The 22,877-nt window shown below is 42.9% G+C and overlaps 1 protein-coding gene and 1 long non-coding RNA gene across 2 annotated transcripts; one reads left to right on the forward strand and one right to left on the reverse strand.

Moving 5' to 3' along the window:
- The first annotated feature begins 226 nt into the window (after nt 1–226).
- Nucleotides 227–4,845, forward strand: LOC101423447 (uncharacterized). Its single transcript, XM_023584414.3, is given in 3 exon segments — nt 227–266; nt 3,155–3,335; nt 3,337–4,845. Coding segments are annotated over 3 exon segments (840 nt in total). The 3' UTR covers nt 3,956–4,845.
- A 10,782-nt stretch (nt 4,846–15,627) lies between these two features.
- LOC139437979 (uncharacterized) lies at nt 15,628–20,017 on the reverse strand. Its single transcript, XR_011647875.1, has 3 exons — nt 19,967–20,017; nt 17,672–17,785; nt 15,628–17,098 (listed from the first exon to the last, which is right to left on the reverse strand). It is a non-coding gene; the product is annotated as an uncharacterized lncRNA (long non-coding RNA).
- Nucleotides 20,018–22,877: the final 2,860 nt, after the last annotated feature.

Genomic DNA, 22,877 nt, shown 5'->3' on the forward strand with positions numbered 1-22,877 from the left:
ATGTTGGGATTCACTTTACAGGAAGTTTTGAATCACAGAGTGGTTCAACAATGGCAGCAGAGGAATACTGATATAGGATGTTATTGACAGGATATATATGGCTGACAGGGAGTTATACAGGGCATATGCCCAGGGTATATAGTAATGTCTAGATATACTCATAGTGGAAACAATTAAAAACAACAGCTGGGGCGGGTACTGGACGTCTGGCCTGGGGGTCACGGTCATGGACCCTGGGGAGCAGCGGCAGTCCGCCAGGGGCAACGGCAAGAACCAGGAAGGAAGGAGGGCCCAACAGTGGGTTCCTGATACTAATGGCTATGCTTTTGAGGCTATACATCTGCAATAAGAACAAGGCCTAGAGTAGTACTGTGCTTGGGAGTTTCCTCCTGACAGCCTTCATGTTACTCAAATGTGGCCACTCTCACAGCCAAACTCAGCATGTAGATGCAGTGCATTCCCCCCAGTGTGGGACATGACACCCGGGGATGAGCCTCCCTGGCACCGAGGGATCACTACCACATACCAGCTGAAGATGCAACTAGAAAATGACCTTGAATTAAAGGTTCAATACGGATCAGCAGAATATCCCTGTCTACATATAATAACATGACTTCAAAATGCTGTTTGACCTAATATAAGGGGGAAATTGAAAGGAGAAATGAGATTATAAGGCTATGAGTCTCTAAAAAAGAGTCTGGAGGTTGTCAGAAGGAATGCCCTTATGCACAACTGAGCAGAGTCTAAGAGACAGATAAAGTAGATACAACCCCAGGTATTGGTTCTTCTGAGGGATAAAGAGACCCACGGGTTCTATGGTCATGGCAGATGGGGTTCACTGCCATGGCAGATGGCCCTTCTTTGGAGCTGGTGTTTCTACATGATGGAATTGAACTCGGAGGGGATCTCTTCCCGCAAGACCTGCATTCTACTTTATTGGAATTGTAGTTGGTGCTGGGGTTTAAGATATATTTAGGGGATTTGAATCTCTGGACTGATAATAAGACACCCAGGCCCAGAGCCTCAACAGACTTCAGCTCCTACACTTTGATTTATTGGACTTACCCCAATCAGCTAACATGGAGTTGAAGAAGGTCAACCACCACAACATGGAGCCTAGAGTGTCTACAACTGGAAGCGGGAGGAGTGCATCCAGTATCCATGTGGAATCTAAGCCCCCACTTGACATAGATGTGCAATGGACACAACCAATCCAATGTCCACAGAGAAAATGTGGAATGGGTGTGGGAAGGGTAACCATGGTGGCTGCTGGGTTTGGGGAATGGGAGGAAGAGATGAGATGTGGAGTTGTTTTCGGGACGTGGAGTTGTCCTGGGTGGTGCTTCATGGACAATTACAGGACATTGTAGATACCCCCAGGGCCCACTGGATGGAACGGGGGAGAGTGTGGGCTATGATGTGGACCACTGACTACGGGGTGCAGTGATGTTCAGAGATGTACTTACTGGGTTAAATGGATGTCTCACGATGATGGGAGAGAGTGTTGCTGTGGGGGGAGTGGGGGGTGGGGGCGCTGGGGTTGATTGGGACCTCGTATTTTTTGAATGTAATTTGTAAAAATAAATAATTTTAAGTAAAAAAAAAATGTTAATGTTATGTGGTACTTTCACTGGCTTCCCATTCCAAGCAAGAATCTCAGAGCACTTTATACACATGTATTCCCCTCCTGATTTCTAGGCATTTTTTAAATGTAGTTTAAGCCTCTACATTTTAAAGCCCACTCAGATCTGTCCGTGTAAGTTTCCAATGCATTGCTTTTCATTCCTCCCTGCATTTTCCCTCTTTCATCTGTGATTATGTTCCGTGTACCTGAGGAATACCTGCTGGCATTTCCTTTAGTGCTATTCTACCGGTGACAACTTCTCTCCGGTTTTTTGGGGGTGCAAAAATGTCTTTATTTCATCTTTATTCTTGAAGAATATTTTTTGCAGAGCACAGGATTTTCTATTGGAAACTATTTCCGTATATAGAAGATCATATTCCATTCATTTTTTTCTACCGAGAAGCCAGTTGTCAGCATAATTATTGCTGCAGGGAAGGTAATTTGTTTTTATCCTCTGAAAACCTAAAGAGTTTTCTATTTGGCTTTGGTTGTCAATCGTTTTTGCAAGATGATTTAGGTGAAGATTTCTTTCATTGTTCTCTGCTTGCTGGTGGCACTCAACTAATCTGTTCAAATACTGCATTTGCTTTACTCTTGCTCTCTACTTCTGAGACGCCAATTAAATGTTGTCTAGTTCTCTTCGTTATCTCTCACCTTATTTCCCATCTGTTTGTCTTTCTGTGTTTCATTCTGGATGTTTACTTCTGACCTAACACTCTCTTCAGTATGTACCTCTTAAACTGTGTCCAGCCTGTGAATAAACACATCCAGTGAAGAAGGCAAGGCCTATCATGAACCTCTTTGTTAGCTGTGTGCGCCTGTATCGTCACATGTTCGGAAGGCACCCAACCCCTCTTACTTTTATGTTTTCAGCAGCTATGGTGTTGACCGTGTGATTATTCTCTTTGGTCTCTTACTATACCAAATCAGACCTCTTTGAACATTTAATCCTCTTTACACTGCCTGGTCGTGGTGCACTGTTCTTTGAATATGCTGCTTCGGATTATGTTTACTAGTGAGTTCTGCCTTTGATGTTGAAAGGCATCCGCGTCTGTGCCCAGCGGTGCCAATATCTGAGACTGAGAGCTACATAACTTAGCAGGAAAATTTGCCAGCAAAGCATTACTCAGATGGCGTCCTGAGGCAGAGGGGCTGCAAAGTAACACCGAACAGCGGTGAAGGCTGGACAGGGAGGAGACCTGGCAAGTGGATGCCTCAGGCCAGGGTTCTTAGATCATCTAATCTCCACACCCAGCCGCCACAGTCCTGCGCAAATTAAGGCGGGTGCCCAGAGCTCCTCCCTCGCTCCCTTCCACCCTGCAGCTCAGGTTCCAAGCGCGCGCCCCTGTCCTCCCCGCCACCCGCGGAACTCGGACGGCGCACGCGCACTAGCAACCCCGGCCTGCGGGCAGAGCCCGCGCACGCGCCGCGGCCCCGCCCCACGCGCCAATCCCTCCGCCCCCGCGCTGGCCTGCCTCCCCCGCAGGCACTTCCCCCGAGCCCCAAGGCTGGCCTTCTGGGGGGCCTGAGGGCAGCCCCACCATGAGGGGCGGAGAGAGCAGGGTGCGGTGGACTGGCGGGCGCAGCTGAAGAAGGTCCTCCCACCCTACCCCGGCGGCCCCAAGCGCGCGGGCGGAGGAGCCCGATTCCCTTCCGAGACGTTTGACGGCAGGACCGAGCGGCTCCCGGAGTTTATCGTCCAGACCCGCTCGCGTGTTCGTGGACGAGAACACATTCTCCACCGACGCCCTGAAGGTGACGTTCCTCATCACCCGCCTCACGGGGGCGGCGCTGCAGTGGGTGATCCCCTACATGAAGAAGCAGAGCCCCCTCCTCAATGATTACCGGGGCTTCCAGGCCGAGATGAAGCGCGTGTTCGGCTGGGTGGAGGAAGACTTCTGGGCCGGGACACCCTCGGGCCTGGGGCGGGGGAGCTGGGGAGGGGCCCCTGCCCGGGTCTCCGCCGCTGATGGGGCACTCGCTCCCCGCCCCTCCGCGAGCCACAGCGCTCTCCGTGCCCTCCCGTCCCCTCCTGCGCAGTGTCCTGTTCCTGAGATAGCCCTCCAGGTCCTCGCTGTTGCAGCTGGGTCTGGATCTGGAGCGCGCCGCCCCCGCATGTGCAATGGGATTCTGTCCTCTGCTCAAACTGCAAGCCAGGCCCTTGTGATGCCCCGGACAGACCACGACAGCGCAGCCACTGCGGCCTGTCAGACCACCAGGCCTGCCGCAGGCTGCCCACAGAATGGCGCTGGCGGGGCCATCACCGTGCACCACATCCCAGCGACACACTGCCATCCTTGGCGTCCTAGGACTCACCTAGGACGTATCTGAGCTGGCCACAGCACTTGAAGTGTGATTCAGTCACCACCACCCCCTCCCTTATCCTTCAGTGAGGCCCGTCCCCCCTCTGCTCTCAGAGACCTCATTTGCCCATGCCAGATGGGGGCCTTGGAGCTAAATCGAGGTGTTTTTTTTTTAAAAAAAAAAGTCCTGTGAATTGCTTAGTTTTTCTCAGATTCCAGTACCCTTGAATTTGCAACATCTTCTTAGTCATGTGCCTATTGGTAACAAGTTCACCTGGGTCATGTGCCCAGCTCCCCTGCTCCTGTGTTTCGATAAATGTGGGACACCCCCTTCCTCGTTCTGTATACAGGGTCCATCTCTTCTTCAGAAGCTGTATTACCCTGCCATGGATATTATTAGAGACATTCCCCTCTCTGTTGACTCTTGCTTTAATAAAACAGAAAAGATGGAGTCCTGTGGTGGTTCCGGGAATGAAAATGCCAATCCCAGATGATGACTCCTTTCAGTCAGGGATATTCCAAATACCTTAGGAAATGGAACTTGACCTGATTATAGTTAAGGTGATGTGAGAACTCGGGTGGGAGGCCTTTCAGAAAAGCTTTCGTTTCCAAAAAAGCAGCTTGAGAACACAACTCCCAAGTTGTTACAAACCATAACTCACACTCAGAGTGTTGGTAAACATGCATGAAAGTTTTAGCTAACTTCTTATTCAGGGAACAGAGTTCCCCCATACTCCCACGTTACCACCATGCTGTTATTTCAGTGCAGTTAATTGCGTTTACAATCTTGTGCTGCCATCACCATCATCAATTACCAAACTTTTTCCATTGCTGCAAATAGAAACTGCACAATTTAAGCATTAACTTCCCGTTCCCTACCCCCATTCCAGGTCTAATAAACTATATTCTCGTTTCTGACTCAGTGACTTCACTTATTATAATTATTTCATTTCACTGGGATCTACACTATTTGTCTTTTAGTGTCTAGCTTATTTCACTCAACATTATGTCTTCAAGGTTCATCCATGTTTTTCACAAAATTGGATCTTCCTTCCTTTTTACAGCTGAATAATGTTCCTTACATGTATTACTACTTTTTTTTTTTATCCACTCAGTGGACACTTGGGTTGCTTCCATCTTTTTTGCAATTGCGAATGCCACTATGAACATTTGGTGTGCAAATATTTGTTGAAGTACCTGCTTTTAGTTCTTTGGGTTTATACTTACAGGGGGGAATGCCTGGTCATATGGTAATTCTGTACTTAAATTTCTGAGGAACTGCCAGACTCGCTTCCACAGCATCTGTGCCATTTTACATTTCCAACGAATGTTCCTGTTTCTCCACATCCTCTCCATCACTTTTTTTATACATTGATCTTTTTTTGCATTTTATATAAATGGAATCATACAATACGTACTATTTTGTGTTTGGTTTCTTAGCATAATTTTTTTGTCTGATGTTAACATCTTCCATTGTTTTTAAAGTTCCTTTTTTAAAATAATAATAACCATTCTAGGGGGTGTGAAATGGTATCTGGGGAAGCGGACTTGGCCCAATGGATACGGCGTCTACCTACCACATGGGAGGTCTGCGGTTCAAACCCTGGGCCTCCCTGACCCGTGTGGAGCTGGCCCATGCGCAGTGCTGATGTGCACAAGGAGGGCCGTGCCACCCAGGGGTGTCCCCTGCATAGGGGAGCCCCACGTGCAAGGAGTGCGCCCCATAAGGAGAGCTGCCCAGCATGAGAAAAAGTGCAGCCTGCCCAGGAATGGCGCTGCACACACACAGAGCTGACACAAGATGATGCAACAAAAAGAAACACAGATTCCTGGTGCCGCTGATAAAGATAGAAGCGGTCACAGAAGAACAGGCAGTGAAAAGACACAGAGAGCAGACAGTGGGGTGGTGGGGAAGGGGAGAGAAATAAATAAAAAATAAATCTTAAAAAAAATGGTATCTTGTTATGGTTTTGATCTGCATTTCCCTAATGGCTAGTGAACATTGTTTCAAGTTCTTTTGGACATTTGTATATCTTCTTTTGGCAAATGTCTATTTGTATTGTTTGGAGCAAAGTATTTTGCCTACTTTTAAATGGGGTTGTTTGTCATTTTGTTGTTGAGGTGTAGGGTTTCTCACTATATTCTAGATATTAAACCCTTATTGGATGATGCGGTTTCCAAATATTTTCTGCCTTTGCATAGGCTGCCTTTTTACTACCATGATAAAGTCCTTTGATATACAGAAGTTTTTTATTTTGATGAGTTGCAATTTATCTATTTTTTCTTTTGTCGATTGTACTTTCTGTGTAAAGTCTAAGAAGCCATTGCCTAACACAAGACCCAGAGAATGCTTTCCTTTGTTTTCTTCCAGATATTTTACAGTTCTGGTTTTTATATTTAGCTCTTATATCGACTTTGAGTTGATTTATGTATAATGTGTGATGCAGTGGTCCACCTTCATTCATTTGCTGATGGGCATTCAGTTCCCCAGCACCATTTGTTAAAGACTATTCTTTCCCAATTGAGTGGACTTGGCACAATTATCAAAAACCAGTTGGCCACAGGTATGAGGGTTTATTTCTGAACTCTTAATTGGATTCCATTGGTCTATATATCTGTCCTTTGCCAGTACATGCTCTTTTCTCTCTCTATTTTTTCTTTTCCTGTTTAGGAAGTTCCAGGAAGTGGACCTGTGTTACAACCCAAATCCTGAAGGGCAGGAGTTGGTGCAGCTGCAAGACCAAAGAGCACACCTGGCATTTAGTCAGTCATAAGCTTTATTGGGCCTTATAGGCCGCAGAGAATCTCTGAAGGCAGCAGTTCAGAGAAGGAAGAGAGTGCTCCACAAAGAGATGAGAAAATGAGGGGTGATATATAAAGGATTTTGGAACAAGGACATTCCATAGGGTATGAGAACAGAGTTTCTGCGAGGGTAACATGAAGCATACACTTGGGGTGTGGATGTTTACCAAGGACGTTTAGTGCTTGGGAAGATTACAGTTTATGATACCACCTATACCTTCTCTCCCCTCTGAGGAGGGTTATTAACCTTTAACTCATGCCTAGATCACACAGGTGGCCATATGCTGAGGACTTGGGGAAGGAGCCTGGGTCCCCACAACCCAGGGTCTCATACATGGGAAGCAGGCACTCAACCACTGACTATACCCACTTCCCACTACATGCTCTTTTGATTCTTCTGGCTTTGCAGTATGTTTTAAGATTGGGAAGTGTGAGTCCTCCATCTTTGTTCTGCTTTTTAAAGATGCCTTTGGATATTGGGGGTGCCTTACTTATATTTCCAAAGAAATTTGATGATTGGCTTTTCCATTTCTTCCAAGAAAGCTGATGGGATTTTGATTGGGTTTGCATAGAAACTGTAAATCACTTTGCCTAGAATTTACTTAAAGATATTTAGTCTTCCAATTCATGAACATGCAATGTCCTTTAATTATTTAGGTCTTCTTTGATTACATTTAGTCATATTTTGTAGTTTTCTGTGTACAACTCCTTTTTGATTCTTTCAGTTGCTGTTCTAAATGGAATTTTTTTCTTCATTTGTCTTCTGACTGTTCATTGCTAGTATATGGAAATATTACTAATTTTGTGCGTTCATCTTGTCACCCACCATTTTGCTGAATTTATTTATTAGCTCCAGTGGCTTTGTTGAGAATTTTTCAGGATTTAGTGCACATTGGATCATGTAATCCTAAAATAGGTAAATTTTTACTTCTTCCTTTCCAATTTGGATGCCTTTCATTTCTTTCTCTTGACTATTGCTCTGGCTAGAAATTCTAGTACAGTGTTGAGTAACAATGGCGACAGTGGGCATTCCTGCCTTGTTCCTGAGCTTAGAGGGAATGAATTCAGTTTTTCACCATTGATTATAATGGTAGCTGTGGGATTTTCATATTTGCACTTTATCATTTTTAGAATGATTTCTTGTATTCCTAGTTTTTGGAGGTTTTTGTTTTTATCCAGAAGAGATGCTCGATTTTGTCAAATGCCATTTTTACAGTAATTGAGCTGATCATGTGGTTCTTTTCCTTTGTTCTCTTAATGTGGAATACTACCTTAATTGATTTTCTTATGTTGAACGACCCTTGAATACCTGGGATAAATTCCACTTGATCATTGGGTATAATTCTTTAGTATGCTCATTGATTGAGATTGTAAGTATTTTGTGGAAGTTTTTGCAAATATTCATGAGGGGTATTGGTGTGTAATTTCTTTCTTTTTTGGTATCTTTATTTGGCTTTGGTGTTAGGGTGGTGTTGGCCTCATAAAATGAATTAGCAAATGTTCCCCCTCTTCAATTTTTTGGAAGAGTTTGAGCAGGATAGGTATTAATTCTTGGAAGTCACCTGTGATGCCATCTGGTCATCAGTTTTTGTTTGTTGGGAGGTTGTTAATTACTGACTAAATCTCTTAACTAGTTATTGGTCTGTTGTGATCTTCTATTTCTTGTAGAGTCAGTGTTTCTAGAAATTCGTCCATTTCATCTAGGTTGTCTAATTTGTTGGCCTACAGTTATTCATAGTATCTTCTTATGATCATTTTTCTTTCTGGGGTTCGTTAGTCCCCCTTTCATTTCTGATTTTATTTAGTTGTGTCTTCTCTCTTTTTACCTTTGTCCATGTAGCTAAATGTTTGTTGGTTTTGTGGATCCTTTCAGAGATCCAACTTTTGGTTTTTTTGATTAGTTTTTTTGTCATTCTAAACATTATTTCCTTCCTTCTGCTGCTCACTTTTAGTTTTTTTTTCTCTTCTTTTTCTCTCTCCTCCAGGTGTGAGGTTTAGGTCTCTGATTTGAGATCTTTCTTTTTTAATGGAGGCATTTTGAGCTATAAATTCCTCTCAGCACTGATGTTGCTGCATTCCACAAGTTTCATCAGTGATATTTTCATTTTCATATTCATGAAGATATTTCTTAATTTTGCTTGTGATTTCTTCTTTGACCTATTGGTGTTTAGGACTACCCTGTTTAATTTCCACATATTTGTGAATTTTCCAGTTCTTCCCTATATTTTGTTTTCTAGCTTCATTCCATTGTGGCTGAAGAAGATACAGTGTTTGATTCCAATGTTTTTAAATGAATTAACACCTGTTTCATGACCTAACATATAGTCTGTCCTGTAGAATGATCCAGTACACTAGAGAAGTATGTGTATTCTGTTGCTGTTGAGTGACATGTTATATATATATGTATATATATGTATATATATATATATATGTTAGGTTTAGTTTATTTAGATTATCATTCACATCTTCTACTTCCTTATTGATCATTAAAGTCTCCTACTATTAATGTAGAATCATCTATTTCCCCCGTAAAATCTGTCAGTATTTGCTTCATATAAGTTTTGAGGCTCTTCCATTAGGTGCAAACGTATTTATAACTGTTTTGTCTTATTTAATAACCCTTTATTGGTATATAGTGAACTTCTTTGTCCCCAGTAACAGTTTTGACTTAAAGTCTATTTTATGTGATATTAGTATAGCTTCTCCAGCTCTCTTTGGGGAACTATGTGCATTTTTTCAGTCTTCCACTTTCAAGCTATTTTTTTTCTTTGAAGTTAAAGTGAGTTTCATGTAAACTGCATGTAGTTTTGCCATGTAATTTTATCCATTCTATGAACAGGCAATCTTTAGCCATTCATTTCCTGCACATTGTAGCTAAAGATACATATCTCCTTTGCATCTGATTTTGTTTTTGTTCCCTACAATAGTAAAAACATCAGGAACTTACATTTTTTCATGTAATAGGCCAAAGTTTCCTTGAATGACAGTGAAAATTTGAATTGCTTAAAAATGGCTTTTTTATGATTTAATGGGTTTAAAATAATTGAAATATACTTACTGAGCTGTCAGCACAACAGGTAAAGAGTCTGCTTTAAATACAATTCTGCCAAAGTGGTTTGAAAGTGTCCTAAGCATTTTACATTATACAGTAGGTCCAGCATATGCCCTACAATCTGTGTCCTCCAGGCTCTAGAATAGACAGAATGGGCAGTCACCTGCTGGAAAACCTTTGACCTGTGTTGGTATCTCTCTACGTAAGCAACAAAAATGTGCCTGCAGTTCTTTTCCTGCTGCTAAATGGAATGGGAATTGTTCCTTTCTCTATATTAGTTCTATCATCCCAAGGCCCCCTCTTATTTTTTTTTAAGATTTATTTATTTATTTCTCACCCCTTGTCCCCCACCCCCCAATTGTCTGTTCTTTGTGTCTATTTGCTGAGTGTTCTTTGTCCACTTCTGTTGTTGTCAGCAGCATGGGAATCTGTGTCTCTTTTTGTTGCATCATCTTGTTGTGTCACCTCTCCCTGTGTGTGGTGCCATTCCTGGGCATGCTGCACTTTCTTTCATGCTGGGTGGCTCTCCTTATGGGGCTCACTCCTTGTGCGTGGGTCTCCTCTTTGCGGCAGGGCACTCCTCGCGTGCATCAGCACTGTGAGCTCCACACGGAGGCCCGGGGTTTGAACCGCGGACTTCCCATGTGGTAGACGGACGCCCAAACCACTGGGCCAAGTCCGCTTCCCCCCTCTTATGTTAACAATATCTTGTTGACAATACAGAGATGCTGACACTTGCAGCCCAAATTTCTTCATGAAATCCCTCAGAAAGAAACAGGTGCAAGCATCCTGGGTATCATATCTACAGGCAGGACAAACTGTCAGTCTTACTTTCTTTTCCTTTAGGAGAAGATTTTCATGACTACAATGCAAAAGGTTCCTCAAGCAGCAGAAAACGAAATTCAAACTTCTCTCGAGCTGGGCTTCTGTGCTCATTTACACATGAACAAAGCTAAGTGATAAGATGTTTAAACCATGCTCAGTTCCGCACAGGTAACAAAACTATAGTAAGTTAGGAATCAGAACTAATATTTTGATCTATTTAATATATATTTGGTATTATTAGGGAAAAGACCATGCTAAAAGGTATCTGTCAGTGACTTACCTTTTTTCTTTCTGTCCCTTCAAATCCAGGTTGTGTGGAGTAATGGAAAATTCTTCAGATCGAGGAAGTGTGATTCTAATCCTTGACCAAGAATTAACTGCATGTCCATAGCTTGCAGTTCAATTTCAAATGATTTATGAACTGATACTCTGCAGAATTATGCTGGTCAACCTACCCTGCCTTACACTTAGAAGTGTAAGAAATGAAGATTAGTTTAGTTTTCACATAAAGGAAGAAAATATTGATTAATGTAACCTGGCAGGTTACTGTCTCAGTCTCCCACTCCCGGGTTAAGCAGGAACAAATGAAACCAGCTTAAGCCAGTCCTATAGGCAGTAAAAAAGATGTGCAAGAAAGAGGTAAGTCAATAATTCAGCACTAAATTCCATTCCTTATTGGGCAAAGGGGAGCAGGTGAAAAAATAAAATGGTTGAAATGTGATGGGGGAAGCTGATAATCACAAACTTTTGCACGGGAAATTAGATGTTCTCAGATAGGCTTTAACTTCTGAAGTATCCAATCTATGGAGAAACAGAGGAAGGGCTTGCATACTAGGTGTAGGGGTATAAATTGTGTCATTTTTCTTTGTTTGGGTTGCCAGCCACGTTTTGTGGTTGTGCGCCCCTTTTTACGAGATGGAGAATAAATTCTTTTCTTCTCCACAATCGAGTGAGCCTTATTTTCTTCCAAACAAAGATTTCTTTCTAACAACAAGATCAGGAGATTTCCCACAATCCCGTTAATACCCAAACATGTGCTTGTGGACTTCATGCAGTGGTCACAAGGATCTGTTCTCATAGGGAGGCATTACATTACCCATTAAGTTTCTTCCCACACCCCTGCCACCAACCCCTGCTCTCAAAGTCCCATTTTATACAGCTCAGAGCTTGGCTCTGGTGCACTCGATGATGAATGGAGGAGAACCACAGGCTTCCTTGATCATGCTTGTATTCATTGGAAATAATAAAAGTGTACAAGTGGGAGCTTCTCCAGCAAATCAATTTTATTGGAAGAACACATGTATTTTACAAATTCTAAAAAGCACACTGTATAGAGACTAAAAGTAGTCTACCAAATAAGGTTCTCTGTAAAGCAATGACATACATGACTCTTAGCAGAGAATCACTCAGTCTTGAAGTCTAGGTACAAATTCCAAAATTAATACAACCATAAGATTGCCTCAACTAGGGTGAAGTGACAAGTATTAGAGCAAGTATCTGGGGACTCAGTGAGAGGGCAAACAAGAGAGTGTCTTTGCAATGAGCAGGTCTCAGACAAAAGGAGACTGCTTGAAAACCACCCAGCCCATGAAGACTGCCTTCCAACTTGTAGTATAACAAACATAGTACATACACATTTGCCATCTCCCCATAAGTACCATTTCAAGGTCCCTGTGTAAGCACAAATGCAGATATTGTAATCCTAGGGAAAAACCCAAAGTCCAAACCAAATTCAAATACAAAGTCATGGTAGCCAAAGGGGAATCCAGTCAGATCGTGGAATAGCTGATGTCATGGGCCACTCTTGGAGTCAAAGTCGTGCAGGTGAAGTTCATGGCTTTTGTAGAACTAATATGATTCTTTGACATTCAGAAACATATAGATATTATAAAATATTATATTACATACAAATTGAGTAATAAAGGCAAACCAATTATATAGAAACTGTAATAGGCATTACCCAGTTTTCCTGGAAGAGACATTCTTACCCTTGCTTTCTAAAATCTTTATACCTACAAAGTAAGAGTGGAGGTGTTAGGGTGCAGCCTCTCTGGAATCATGGGAGGTTCTATGATCACCTCTTAGCCCAAGTTCCCAGATCCCTCTGATCTGGCCTGTGGAAGTGAGGATCAGCTGCCTGGCTGCTGGCCTAACCCGGGCTCCACAGCCTGGAGCTCAGCACCCTGACTGGAAAACCTATAGTAACTCTGGCGGGGTCAACAAAAGGCCTTTTCAGTATTATAGGACAGGGTATATAAAACTGAAAGGGTAGACTGAGAAAATAAGTGAATCCTATCACGCATCTGCACACCACTGTACTTTTTCCAAGTAGATAAAGAACAGAACAGTGAGACCAATTTTGAATAGGAAGAGGCAAGGGAAGCTCAGAATGCCAACCCACATTTACATTGTTGCGTGGTCCGCCTGCCTGTGGCAGTCAGTAATGTGTCTGCTGTGATGTGGAGCAGGTAATAAGGCAAGCCCAAATCCAGAGGGTGTGGGCAATGTGAACATTCACCGTATACTTTTAGAGAGGATCCTGCATGTGCAGTCTTATCTGCAGATGACCACTGGGGTCTAAAACTCAGCAGCCTCAGTTACTGCTTATTGACAGTCCCAGGGAACCTTTCTTTCCCATCCACAAATGTGCAGAACGTGATCAGCAGAAGAGTGCAGGAAGTTATTAGGAAAATGCTTGGATAAACCCAAATTGCATCCCCATACAATGCATTAGAATTTCTAATAGGGACTACTTTCCCATTGTTTCTCACTGTGGAAATTGTACACTATAGCTCATCAGTGTAAGGCCATCTCCCATACCCCAGAGATTGCTAGTGTCAGCGTGTGCTTCTCTGTGAGACCTTAAAGAAGGCACTTGAGTCATAAGGAGTAAACAATAAAGGAATGCTCTGTGTGGCCGTGTATGTGTGAACAAACTACTACCAACAGCTCTTAGCTTCCATATGACCCTAGCGCACTAAAAAATAATAGAGTGACTGAATTTGATGTGGAATACATCCCACAAAGAATTTACAGCACTTTACCATTCCCATGTCAGTATACATTCATTGAGGACTTGCCAAAGGGGCCTCAGAGACAAGGCTGGCAGAGGAAAGAATTTCTCAGAAGGAGCCAAGGACCACGCCACACCTTAAATCCTGAGGAAGGTTGTCTTCTTTCTCCAAGTGGGTCTCGATTCTTGAAATTACCACAAATTAGTGAATCACAGTTTTTGGAATTTTCTATCATTTGAATGCTTTTTTGCCTATACTCAGTGGAATTATCCAGTAGGCCAAACCATTCACTTCTGTTTTTCACACACTGAAGAGAGACCTAGTATGACTTCAGTGGGCAGAGGGCACAAGAGGATGTGCCCTTTTGGACTTGACACAATATAAGAACTGCTTTATGACATCCAAAAGAGCAACATGGGCTCAGAATACCAACAGCCAAAGGCTTATAGCAAATAAACAGGGAAAGTGGTAGCTAAAGCCAGACGGTATTGCCCTCTTGGGCACTGAGGAGTAGGAGGTATTAGGCATTCTACAGAGAGACCTGTCCTGACAGGTTCCTGGGCCTCCAGGATCATCTGCAGATTGCCACGGGAATTCAAAAGTAATCAAACTCAGTTACTGATTACAGTCAGTAGTCAGGTAACGTTTTTGTTCCCACCAACTTGCAGAGTATGAGCAGCAGAAGTGTGCGGGAACCTTTCAGAGCAAACCTTGGAAAATATTCACTTTGCTTTCCCAGACACTGAGTCAGGATTTCTATTAATTACTAATAACCTATTGTACTGCAATGTGGACAACATCCTCTTCAGCAGATTAGTGCAAAAGCACAGGAATCCGACAGTCAGATATCGCTGAGTAACTTCCCTGGGACCCAAAATTTCCCATTTCCCAGTTGCTTTCAGTGGCAATGTATGTGTTCCTGTGTGACCTTATCTAGGTGATGAAGCCATGTGAAGGTGGGAAGTGAAGTGCTGTGTCTGGAGGACAATGTTGAAAGAACATATCAGCACCAGGAGTTCATGTTCATAAGTGTCTCAAGAGGACTCTAGCTTGTTATAAAAGTGATGGAGTGAGTGGTCAACTCAACCAAGAGCTAAAGATCATCAGAAGTGACCGTGGTTCCTTCCCTCAGTAATGTGCTATGCAACAATGCTCAGGGAATATGGAGAATAAGTCACTATCTCCATCCTGTATGTCTTATTTTTGCAAGAGGGCTATATTTGTGCATAGAACAATCAACAATGTGCATTGCTGTCTTCTGTCTGCCAGCTACACTAACTGCAAAGTACTGCAGGAGATGGGAAAGACAGCAGGACACTCTCCCTTCAACACCCAGCACCTACCACACCTCTCACAACAAATTCCCTTGTCCTTCCAACTGTCTGCTTCAGCCTTGTCCTCTTGGAATATCCTCTATACACTGGTCAGACTATCCTGTAACCAGTCTCAGAGTGGACTAATTGAGAGAAATCGAAAGCCTGAAATAGGGAAACCATCTGCCCCCAAATTACCTCAAATGCAACTCCACCCTATTGTTCAAATGCTCCAGGTGCTAAAGTCCTACAAAATTTGCACAAATCCCTCTTTGCTGTATCTACAGCAAACTTCCATGAGAGTGCTAGCAATGTTCCTCTGAGGCAATGTAACTGCCCCTGTGGGAAAACAAAAATGGCAACACATGCCTGACCACCAACAGGAAAAGGAATTCAGTAGATGAATAGGGAAAGTGACAGCTAAAGCCTGAGGGATGCTCTCTCTTAAGCATTGAGAAATAGAAGGGGTTAAGCACCCTGGGTAGACACCTATATTGTGAGGTTCCTGGGTTTCCAGTATCATCAGCAGTTGCCCATGGGGATTCAAATGTTACCAGCTACTGCTTTTTCACAGATCCCAGGTAGTTTTATGTTCCCACCAACTTGCAGAGTATGCTCAGCGGAAGAGTGCTGGAAGCTAACAGAGAAATGCTTGGGTAAAGTCAAATCCCATTCGCAAACAGGGTCTGGATTCCTAATGATAACTAATATATCATTGAATACTGCTGTGTGGAAACCATCCTGTTCAGCGCAGGAGTCTTATTAGAAAACATCTCCTTTTCCGTCATGGGCACACGAAATTCCCATGCCCCAGATGTGGCCAATGCCAGTGTGTGCTTTCCCACGTGACATTATGAAAGGTATTTCCACCTTGCAAGTGTGAAATGAAATGCTGTGTCTGACAGAGTATGTGCAAACAACCCACAACCAACAGCTGTTAATTTCCATGAGGATGTCCACATGACCCCAGCTCACATATAAATAATAGCGTGACTGAGTTTGACAGGGAATACATCCCACAAAGAATTTATAGCACATTACCATTCCCATGTCACTTGGCATTCATTGAATACATATCAGAGGTGACTAAGTGACAAGGGTGGCAATGAAAACAATATTCAAAAAGATCTAAGGACCAGGCCACATCTTAAATTCTGAGGAGAACTGTCATCCTTTCCCCTGAGGGTCCTGATTCTTCAAATTACCACAATGAAAGAGGCACCATTAGGGAACCCTCTATTTTGGGCCCTCTTCTAAAATATCAATATTCAGTGGAATTAGCCATTAAACCAAACCACTTGCTTCTGTTTTTCACACAGGAACAGACCTAAGAAGACTGTGATTGGTACAAGTCACTGTAAGAGGGTGTGGAATGGGGAGGAGAGGTCTCAGTTACACTTAATTTTCACAACTGTTCTGGACTAGCAGTTAGATGACCCTTTGTGAAGGCACATGGCTGGCACAGCCCCACTAAGTGTGTTTGGGGAAAGCTTTTTGTAAACATCTCAGGCATCAGTTAGTCACTAGGTTGGGATATAACCATCGATCCCACCTAACAGCACTTTCATGGGATTTAACCCATTAGAGGACTGAACCAAATATTTGAAAGGTCAATATGCTACATAAAGACTACATGGACTCTTTGGTTTCTAGAAAAAAGAATGTGGAGTTTTTGACCTTACATAGGTGACCTTCAGACTCTGGGATGCCCCAATGTGAATAAAACCCATGCTAACAGAAAAGTAGAGGAGCTGGAGGTATCTATTGAGACAGAAGTTTAGAAGTTTCCTTGTATACATCTAAGAACATTTCATGTTTATAGTTAGCACTTTACCCAGCCTCTCTCAAATTGTAAAATACCTTCATCTGAATTCCAATGAACAAATCACCTCCCAGTAAATGACTTTACAAAGATGAGGAAAAAGCACAGACCCTTCTGGAAGGTACTGCCAGTTAACAGGCACCCTCAGGCCAACCCAGCTGGAGGAATCCTAAGTGCAGATAGGAGCCCAGTCTCTTCAGCCTCCATGTCAAGTGCTGGGAGTTCATCACCACAGAAGTCAGCTCAGAGCTTGGCAAAGCTTGCATTCCTGAACTTCTTGTTGTTTTAAGGGAACATTACAGAATGGCCTTTCCAAAGGCACACCTCAGGAAACTTGCTGACCCTGGTAACAGAAGCACACATTTTAACATCATTATGCCTGAGCCAAAAGGGCTATTGGCTAGGGGAATGTGGAAGGGGAGGAGGGAAACCAAACACCCTAATGTTCTGCTCTGCAATGTGGACTCAGGAAACGGGTACCCATTCTTTGAGTACCTGGTGTGTCCTGGAGTCTTTAAAAGATTACCACGCTTGAGTCTCACAACCTCCCTGATAGCAAGGTATGATTTCCAATTTGCAAATGAGGAAACTGAGGCTCAAAGACCATAGTAAGTAACAGCCCTGACTCCAATAATGGAGCATCATTGTGAATGAAACACTGTGTATGGTACCAGGAATTTCTGCAAAAGAAGGAAAATGGCAAAGATGCATGGAAAGAACAGATGTAGTGGAGTATTGCCTTACACTTTACATTAATTGTTGACCTATACCTCCATGACCCCACCCAATAAATGCCCTCCTCACTCCTGCAGAGTCAGACTGTCAGACTACCATTCTCACCACACAATCTACAGATCCCACTTTCCCCCTTCTCATAGAAGGTATGGAAATTACCTTGAGATCCATATTCTCATACCTGAAACAAAAACCTGAGCAGTACTCCCACAATTCCTGGACTCCTGACTTGTTTTCTTTTTCTTTTTGGACAATGCCATCCAGGCTTTTCTGCTCCTGCCGGCTACTGCAACGCCTTTCCAAAAAGGAAAAAAAGGTTGATCAATACTTTGATTTTAAAATGTGACTCTCAGGTTCCTCTGAGACCACAACAGCCTTAAAAATGCCAATGTCACTTTAACACTGGCACCCACTGTACTGAGGGACACAAATACGGTCTCAAAAAGACGTCCCTATCTAATGAATGGAATAGTTTGTAGAAACAGGGTCTCTACCATGGAGTTAGTCAGCAGTGGCCAAGTAGTGACCCCGAGGTAGGTGGTAGTTCCTACGTCTGGTCACTCCAGGAAGGAGCACCAACACTCTCTGTTATGGTGGTTCCCATGACAATTACAGAGCGTCATGTTCACGCAATCGCCCGGGGAATTGAAATCCCAAAAGACATTCAAGAGGGCACGTGAAAGATACTTCCGGGCTTTTACTGTGGGAAAATCAAACGGTCTCAGCTCCTCTGACAGGATGCACATTTTACATTGAAAATACGACAAAACGGCCTTCATTTTCAACAGAACTATGAAATAGGACTCACAAACACCAAAACGGCAGGTTAAGTGATAATAAAACACAATTTGAGTAAATACTCAAAGGAAAGGTTAGGCTCCTGGGCAGCAGCCAGTAACAGTCGTAAATCAAGAGGCCTAAGGCAATTAGGACACATTGTGAACTGTCGATAACGCCAAACTTTATCACAAAGCCAGGACCCACAATAAATGGAATCAAATCATACCAAACACACAAGTTCTTTGAAAGATTAAGTGTTCAACTACTCTGAAATGACAGCCAATTGCAGACTTTTAATTCTTCACTGTCGTAAACCGTCAAGTACTCAAGAGATTACGTCTGCTTTTGTAAATCGAAAACCTCAAAGCATTCATTTTTAAAGAAAATATGGATATGGGGACAAGCCTGGAATTTCAACAAATTATGTCAAAACACGCAATTAGAGCAATCAGTTTCTAAATTAAAAGGCTCTCAATCAAACGTTAATTCACTCCTCTGGAGATGGCAATTTATACTAAACCTGAAAAGAAAACTTTTGCCATGAGGATAAATACAGTTGTTTTGTAAAATGTAACGCCAAGCCGTGTTCAGTCTAGGCTGTTAAAATCTGTTGTGCGGGAGACACTGAGTTTGTAAACCGTCAAGTGTTCATCTTAGATCATTAATTTCCGAGGACTCTAAAAATATTTTCATTTCGAAAGAATATTTATGGAACATGACCAATACCAAAATTAAATAAATGCAATCGGCTGCAATGTCATTGAAAACAAACCAACAAAACAACAACCCATGGCCATACGCAGCAAAATAAAATATTAACTAGATTCCCTAGGGGTTGATTCCCTTCCAGATCTTAAAGCAACAAACTCTTGGCCAACCAGACCGCTAAGTTCCTTATTAGTAAACTGCAACTAACACAAAACATTTTAAGGAAAACGCAAGGAAACATCAGAACCACGTTTTTTCAAACAATCACGTGAAACATGTACGTATATTACGTGAAAATACAAAACAGCAGTCATAGACCACTGAAAATTATTCAGGGTGGTCAGGGATACAGTAGCCTATAACCAGAAATAAATATATTTAAAACGGCATCTGAAGAAGACGGACTAAGACATTTACACAAGCAAATGAGATTAAATATTGTGACATGAAACAGAGTAGTGCACGCAAAGGCAGCTAAGGGCCATTATCTGTCAGAATCCCACACGCCCTCCCTCAGCTCGTTAATTTCCTCCTTTCACATCTACAATTACAGACGTCATCCAGTCACTGGTAAGAGAACTCACCAAAAGTTTACAGACCAAGATTCGACCAACGACGTTGAAAAACCGAGGCAAAATCAGGGCCAAGGCGGCCAACGGACACTGCGCTGTCCTGGCCTGACGGCAGCACCGGCAGCCGCGTCATCCTTTGCCTCCGATTTAAACTGAAAACATCACACATGCTTAAAACCACGAAGAAAAGGCCACCAAAAATAACATTTAAACTAATAAAATGGTATTAAAGGGCGATCATAATGTGAAATAAAGCTCAGCACTGCGCCAAGCGCCCAAGCGACCCTTCCTGTCAAACATTCACAAACCCTTTGACACATCGGTTAAAGTACATTTCTACAAAACGCGTAACCGATTCAATAAAAATGACCCTACAAACAGCCAACTATTGATCAATTAAGCTCAATTAAACTTACACTTTTGTGATGACAGGAGGCAGGCACCGCCATGTTGTCACATGCCTAGGGGCCACCGTACCTACCCCCCACCCCCCAGCCCCCCAGGCCAATGAGCAATCCAGGTTGAAATCTAATCAAGCGGACTCCCGCCTTCCTTGCTGATGATTGGTGGGCCTGAATTGATAGACAGCCACACGGTCCACTCGAGCCAAGTCGACAGTGGAAACTCCGCCCATATTTCAATGCTCCAGCTAAAGAACTAGTCTTTGTACACATTGCTACCGCTTTCTACAAAGTGTGCTTCATAACTGTGATTATTATGCCCATCCCAGCATGTCCAGCTAGACTCTTCAGGCACAGACCATTGGCTCTTTTTTCTGTCATCTCTGATTTTGGAAATCTTGCTCAACCAATATCATTTGTTTCATCGTCAGTTGCATCCTCCTCTGGCAAGCCTGTCCATGCTTTATTCCTCGCACCCCTACAAGTGGATATGGGCTCCTCTTTTGTCAAAATGGGGATATAGAAGACTTCAGCGCTTGGATGCAGGAGAATGATGTAGGCTCTGGAGTTAGACAGCATAGGGCTTGGCATGGTTCAAAGGATGCAAGGTTTGCACTTGGAATTCTGGCAAGCTAGTTGCAATGTGAATTGCATGTGAATCGATGAGGTACACAAGGTGCAAAGAGAGTGGCCTTAGAGGATCAGGGAGGAGTACGTACACAGGTGCAGGAACATGAAACAACATGGCCGTCTCCCGTAGGAATGCAAGATCTGGCATTTTAGAAAAGATATTGAATGACGTATGTGCGAAAAAGATGAAGTAAGAAAAGCAGCCAAGAGCAAAAAAGCTTGGGTTGGATGCTCTCAGCTTGAAGAACCTTTGTGATTCTAAGGCCCTGACTTACAGGATCTAATTTGCACTTCATATCTATCAATCAGTATCATTGTGCACAACAGACTGAAACAGAGACAGAGGGAAAAGGAAAGCCGTTTACTTAGAAGATGGTGAGAGTCCCGCTGAGTTGCAGTGAAGGCGGGAGCTGCTACAGGTGCAGTGAAGATTCAACCAAACCATGGCTGAACTCCTTAGCACAAGGAATGGGGAGGATGGGATGTGGTGCCTAAGTGAAGTGAGATTTTCAAACGTATGTGAACAAAAGTGACGATCAAACCCTCTTCCTTGTCTATCACGTTCAGTGGATATTAAAATATAATCACTGCTGGTGTGGTGCTTGAGTGATGCGCAGAACAACAATATTTAAAGGATTTTTTAATCTACCCAAAGCAAGCTGGCCAAACGTACCCAAGTACTTTTCGAATCTAGTTCCCTACACTCTGGTACTCTTAGACCTCTTGAAGTGACCCTGCCTTTTCCCAAGTTGGTGGAATCCTCTTCAGTCCTGTCTTCTTTCTCAAATCCCATAACCATGAAACAAATCCCCTCACCCTGACTCTCTCAAGGTCCTTTAGTTTTTTATGTCACAGCCCGAAAAAAAGTGTCAGTAAATGGTGCTATTATTTTTAATGAAGAGGAAGTCGGTGTATTGGAGCAGGATGAGGGGTAAGGTTTGGAGGATGGAGGAGGTGGCTTGGGAGTGATAGGCAGGGTTGGGTTCCCATTAGATCTTCATATTCCTGGGGAAGTTTTGTATTTTCTTCTAATTGCAATGGAAGGCACTGATTGTCTATCCACTAGCTATTCTGGTGCACAATGGGGAGCAGCTCCTGGGAATTCCACTTCTCTGCAGAGCGCTGTTTTCCCTTTGTTGTAGCTCACCCAAGAGGGTGTATCTCAACCTTTTCTTAGATCTCCCTCTGACTCTGCTGCTGCCCTCCCTTCTGGCCTATTTTACTTCCAGGCTATGCTATCAGGGGACTTACCTTCTGAGGCAGTTTCTGAGGAAGTTATCAACATGTTTATTCCCCTCGAGTGTGATAGGGAAGTTGTATTCTAAGTACTGGAAAAAAGTGGGAAGATCAAAGGCTGTTCCTGTGCTTTGCCTGGCTCAATATGTATACAAAGACAAGTCCACACACACTGATGTCCTGAGCACCTGCAAATACACACACTCATATATAATTCAAAAATACACATCGCAGGTATGTATAGCTCAATGATTCTTCACAAAGAAAATCCTGCAATTGCCATCTGAATGAGGAAATACAACTTGCCTGCAACCCTGAAACCCACATCTGGTCCCTTTTATGACATTTCCTGCCCCTAGAAGTGTACCAATATCTTGACTTATAATAATCCTTCCTTATTTTCCCTTTTAGTTTCATTGCCTAACACAGAATCCCTAAATACTAAGTTTTGCAGTTGAAAACTATAAAGAAAACCTTTATAAAATTGTTCAAAAGTAAAGGGGATGCAAAATGACAAATACTGTATGATCTCACATATAATCAGAATGTGCAAAGTCATAGAGTTGGAAGCTAGAATACAGGTTACTAGGGGTGGGGACAGGGTTGGGAAAAGGGGAGTTATTGCTTAATTAGTACAGAGTCTCTGTTCAGGGAGGATGATAAAGTTTTGGTAATGGATGATGGTGACTGTAGCACAACATTGTGAACGTAATTACCGCTGAAGTGTAAGCTTGAAAATGACTGTAAAGGGGAATTCGATGTTGTACTTGTTACCAGAACTTTTAAAATAATACATTTTAAAAATCAACAACAACAACAAAGAAAGTGGGATGAAACTTCCACATAGGTCAAGAAAGAGAACAGTTCCATCAAACCAGAAGTCTCCTGGGCTCCCTCCCATACACTCCTGCCTTCCTCCTACTAAATGTTATCTAGCTTCTATCCTGACTACAAACAATGTAATTTGGTTTCACCCGTTTTTAAACTTCATATCAATGGAAATATGTAGAGGGTTTTCTTTTGCTGTGACATCTTTAATTCAAAGTCTTGTTTGTGAAAG

This window comes from Dasypus novemcinctus, chromosome X (genome assembly GCF_030445035.2).
Source record: "Dasypus novemcinctus isolate mDasNov1 chromosome X, mDasNov1.1.hap2, whole genome shotgun sequence".
In the NCBI taxonomy this organism is placed as follows: domain Eukaryota; kingdom Metazoa; phylum Chordata; class Mammalia; order Cingulata; family Dasypodidae; genus Dasypus; species Dasypus novemcinctus.